Source organism: Olea europaea, chromosome 8, assembly GCF_002742605.1.
Source record: "Olea europaea var. sylvestris chromosome 8, O_europaea_v1, whole genome shotgun sequence".
NCBI lineage: Eukaryota > Viridiplantae > Streptophyta > Magnoliopsida > Lamiales > Oleaceae > Olea > Olea europaea.
Window position 1 is genome coordinate 12,907,867 of NC_036244.1, and position 4,696 is coordinate 12,912,562.

At 36.0% G+C, this 4,696-nt stretch overlaps 1 protein-coding gene across 7 annotated transcripts; it reads left to right on the top strand.

Moving 5' to 3' along the window:
* Positions 1-277: 277 nt before the first annotated feature.
* LOC111398837 (squamosa promoter-binding-like protein 16) lies at positions 278-4,351 on the top strand. Of its 7 annotated transcripts, none has more exons than XM_023025949.1 (3): positions 278-546; positions 2,014-2,554; positions 3,462-4,351. In XM_023025949.1, exons 2-3 carry the CDS (start codon positions 2,343-2,345, stop codon positions 4,213-4,215), a joined length of 966 nt encoding a protein of 321 aa, XP_022881717.1. In that variant the 5' UTR covers positions 278-546; positions 2,014-2,342; the 3' UTR covers positions 4,216-4,351. The 7 variants fall into 7 exon arrangements, with proteins under 7 accessions (XP_022881717.1, XP_022881722.1, XP_022881719.1 ...); XM_023025954.1 differs by having other exon boundaries at positions 2,030-2,554; XM_023025951.1 differs by having other exon boundaries at positions 2,042-2,554.
* The last annotated feature ends 345 nt before the right edge of the window (positions 4,352-4,696 follow it).

The window sequence follows — 4,696 nt, forward strand, 5'->3', positions numbered from 1 at the left end:
CTTTTTCTTTTTCTTTCTCATAATCACAATAAAAAACTGAAAGCTACAAACAGGCTGTCCCTTTCTTCGCCACTCGTTTGTTGGCCATCTTTTGCTTTTTTTAAGATTAAATATCTTGAAATATAATTTTATATTCACTTGTTACAAGGTTACTAGCCTAAAAAGGAATGTGAGTGAACTAGTGAAAGTAGTAAACATCTTTTTCTCTCTCATTAAAATCACTTTCTGGGGAAGCCCACATCTTGAAAATCATTTGTTTACCTCAAACTTGGTGTATTTATACATTATATGTATACATATGTGCGTTGTATGTACAATGTATGTATATGCCTCCTTGAATAAATACATAATCCATTATAAAGCGGATTTGGTGCAAACTAGAGCTTCCTCAATAATTTCCACTCTCCCTACTCTACAACTATAACTACTCTCTCTCTCTCTCTCACGCACACACATACTATTCCTGTTTATCTTTTGCCAGTTGCCATTATACTGATCCAGCTATAATGGAGTCACTGTCAGAGAATGAATGGCTGAGAAGACCATGTAAGTCTTCCCTTGTTTTAAGTCTTCTTATTCACTCTGTTAATTTAATTTTCTTGAAGTTTGTTCCTATTGTGCGTGTATGTATTGTGTTATCAAGCTTCACTTTCTTGCTCCAAGCCTTCGATTTATATGCATTTTGTCATTTTCTTTACAATTGGGGTAAAGTTTTTGGCTGCCTCTAAGCTTGATTGCTAAGGTATTCAACTCCCCTTCCTCTTTTTGGGTCACTGTAGACTTCTTCATCTTACAGTCTTTTTCTTTAACTCCCACCCCACAAAAAGTAATATTTAAACTTCTATTGCACCAGTAATTTCTTTTTGCATGTTATAGATGACCATTTTTTGTCAAGCTGAAGTTTTAGGTTGCAATATAAAATTTGGGTACTCCAAGCAATGATGTTTCTTTAGACCAAATATGTATAGCACAAAAAGTTCAACAAGCAATTCAATCTCAGATTTCAAGATTGATATTTTTATGGCTTGTTCTTCTGATAATCTTGTTTTCTAAACTTGATTAAAGATTGTTTTATATGAATTTCTACTATTGTTGCATTAAATTATGTAACATACAAAGGAAGCGGTGGCCTTTTTCTTTGTTTGTTCTGTTATTCACTCACTTGTATGATAAAGAAAACTGTAACCTGTGAGATTCAAAACTGAGGTTTATTTCTTCAATTGTTTCTACTTTTTGTCACCAGAAAAGCCAGTTTTATCTCACTATCTTGCCTGCAAATGTTTAGTTTTAATGTCTTTTTACGATAGCCCATCAGAAATTTGGAATATAAGGCCGCCTATTTGAACAATTCCTAACCAAATAGAAGCTGGATTTATCCCTTTTTAATCAAAGCTGGACTGTATCTTGATTCTTGAAGTTGTATTAATATGTAAATTTTCACTTACTAGGGTTAAAGGGAATAAATTTCACTTGTAGTATCAAAAACTCCTAGATCACATAAATATGAAAATAGTACTCTTCACAAAGTTGACCTTTAAAGATGGAAGCTCAAGTCTCAATATACTGGTATTAGAGCTTAATAATTTGAAACGAGCAATTCGATCTAATTAAGGCAAAAAGTAGCAATCAGATTCCATGATTTGTGTTCTCAAACAAGTCAATATTTTATGAGGCCTGTTAGTGGTAAAATATGAACATACAAATCAATATGTAAGGGATTTCGGATCAGTAATGTATAGCTCCCTTGTAAGTTTGAACCTAAAACGTCAATACTGAAAAGGTTGAAACACTAGTGTATGGTTAAAAATTGGATGGAATCATGCACCAGTTAAAAATTGTAAATGAGCTTTAGGATTTGTTGGCGCTCTTAAAGGTGAGATCTTGTGATTGGCATTAGCCCTTGATTGAAATTTTTTGTTCACACATTTTGTTGTGCTTATATGGAACCACAAAGTTAATGCTTTCAGCTTTTTTTACTTTTATGATGTGTTTTGTTATTCTCATTCAACATAGATGGTTATTTTACAAGATACTGAACCAGGTGGTTGATATTGAGTAGTTATATTACATCAAATTCTCATTCAATATGGATAGCCATTGAGGGACTCGTGGGATGCTTATAAAAAGAGCTTGATCGACCTCAAGAAATTTGTGGGTTATCCCGGGGGACAAAAAACCGAATTGGTTAATTTGGAGGAGATTTTACTTTTCAATTTTTTGCATACTGATCAAAATAAATAGTCGTCTCATCAATTTCAAAAGTGTAGAGATTGAAGAGGAGAAACTGTTAAATTCAGGAAAAACTGAAACTCTAAAGATTTTGAAATCCTTTGAGCCTATTAATGGCATCATCGTCGTTTTCTGGGTCATCTAAGAGGGCCAAGGCACCTGGCAACATTATCCAAGTCGCTCATTGCTCGGTTGATGGGTGTAATGCAGACCTAAGTCTATGTAGAGATTATCACAGGCGGCATAAAGTCTGTGAGATTCACTCAAAGACCCCAAAAGTCATGATTGGAGGCCGTGAGCTACGTTTCTGCCAACAGTGCAGCAGGTAAATATGAAACCTGTTCTTTTCAGGGGTTATTCGTTCTCATGGACTATTTTCTTTTCTGGTCGTTTATACATTATTTGAATTCTTTCAAACTCATCTGATCCTTTAGGGATCAGTAGGTTATTTCATTAAACCTCTGTTTGGATGGATTGACGAAAATTTGTGAACTTGGTATAGCCGTTTGCAGCCATTTTTTTACATTCATATACTTTTAGCTTGTGATCTTTCTTTTCAAATAATTTGAGCTCTCTCTTGTATCATGTTAAAATAAATTTTGGAGCAGTCAGCTTTTCTTCTGATTTAGATCATATTCAAATGAAAGTTTATTGAACTTGCTCCCAAAATAATGCTGCATCTAAAGTTCTAGACCTTCAATGTCCAGGATTGATTCCAGTGTGACTACAATCTGTAATCCTTTTGTTGGAAATTCTTCGTTAGTTTATTATCAGCTGAATAAAAGCTAAAATTCAATCTCAAGAAATTTGAGTGGATCTCGTTGAGTTGTGGAGCCATAAAATTGTTAACTTTGGAGATCAATTTGAGCACTTCAATAAAATTTGAACTATATTTACCCTTTCCCCCCGTCTAATTCCTGGTAGCTTTACAAACATGAAAATATTGTATAAATGTGTGTGTTAGAACTCACGAAGATAAATCAGGTTTGCAAAAATAAGAGCCAAGCAATCATTTTGAGGAAACTGTTATGGTATTTGCTTCAATACGGGCTCTGTTATGCACCTGCATTTTCTTCTTCACCCCATCTCCTGGGGTATAATATTTATAATAATTAGAGAGGTTTTTCTTTAAATCTTGGATTGTGTAGTTTGTGATTGATAAGAATGTCATTTCCCCTCGATTCAGTTTAGATTTTAGTTTATCATATGTTTTTTTGATGTCCCTTTTGTAGGTTTCATTCTCTCATAGAATTCGATGAGGGAAAACGGAGCTGCAGGAAACGACTTGATGGTCACAATAGACGGAGAAGGAAGCCTCAGCCTGACTCTGTCTCAAGAACTTCCGGATTGGTGTTTCCGAGTCAACCTGCTGTTTCAGGTTCAAGACTTCTGTCATTTAGTACCCCACTAGTACTTCCAAATACCGTCATGAGCTCCTCATGTGCTGGTCTTGTCAAACCCGAGAACGAAACGGGGCTGTATAACATTCAACAGCTCTCAAATTACATCGAGAGACAAAACTCATACCCGGAATGCTCTGCAAGTTATAAGGGAGTAAATCAACTTCAATTCGCACAAGAAGAAGCTTCCATCTATCAACATCCAGTTTTTTATCCGAATGCAGCATCCGCAAATACTAACATTGGCCCTAGTACTTTTTCCAATGGATTAAATCAAGTCGTTGACTCTGATCGTGCTCTCTCTCTTCTGTCATCGACAACCCCTGTAACTCGGGATTTTGGTTTGAACCATGTTGTTCCGCCTAAATCAATCCCCAGAGCAGACTCCTTCATTCATAACTTGCACTACAGCAGCCTAGGACAATATCAGTTCCCTCAAGAAATTGAAAGCAAACCAGTAGTTTCAGCTAGAGACTCCCCTGGTAGCAATGCCTCCAGCCTTCGTTTCCAGGATATGTTTCAGAATGGGACCGAGGGGACGTCTTCAAGTGGATCCCATCAAACGCTCTCATTCATGTGGGAATAAATTTAGCCAGGTTTCATTTGTTTGTTATTTCTTATTTTCTCACGTATAGTTATATTTGTGATTGCTTGTTGACTGATGTTAGAACCTATGACAGTAACTGCCTCTTGAGAGGATATGTTTATTCGCGTGTTCTTAACTTGGTTTTGATGCTTTACGCTTCCTTAACATTTGGAGTCGGCGTTGAATCTCCAACCTTTCGTCTTCGTAGTGTCTGTGTGAATATTGCTGNGATGCTTTACGCTTCCTTAACATTTGGAGTCGGCGTTGAATCTCCAACCTTTCGTCTTCGTAGTGTCTGTGTGAATATTGCTGAAAATTATCATCAACTGATCATGTGTATTGCAAATGAGGTACGAGGCACAATGAATTTAAAGAAGGAAAAGAGAAAGATGGGGATCCATGCCAAAAATATTGAATGAGAATTCAATTAGTACATACTTTGCATGTTAGGACTCGAATGTAAAGAAAACTTGTTACTCTC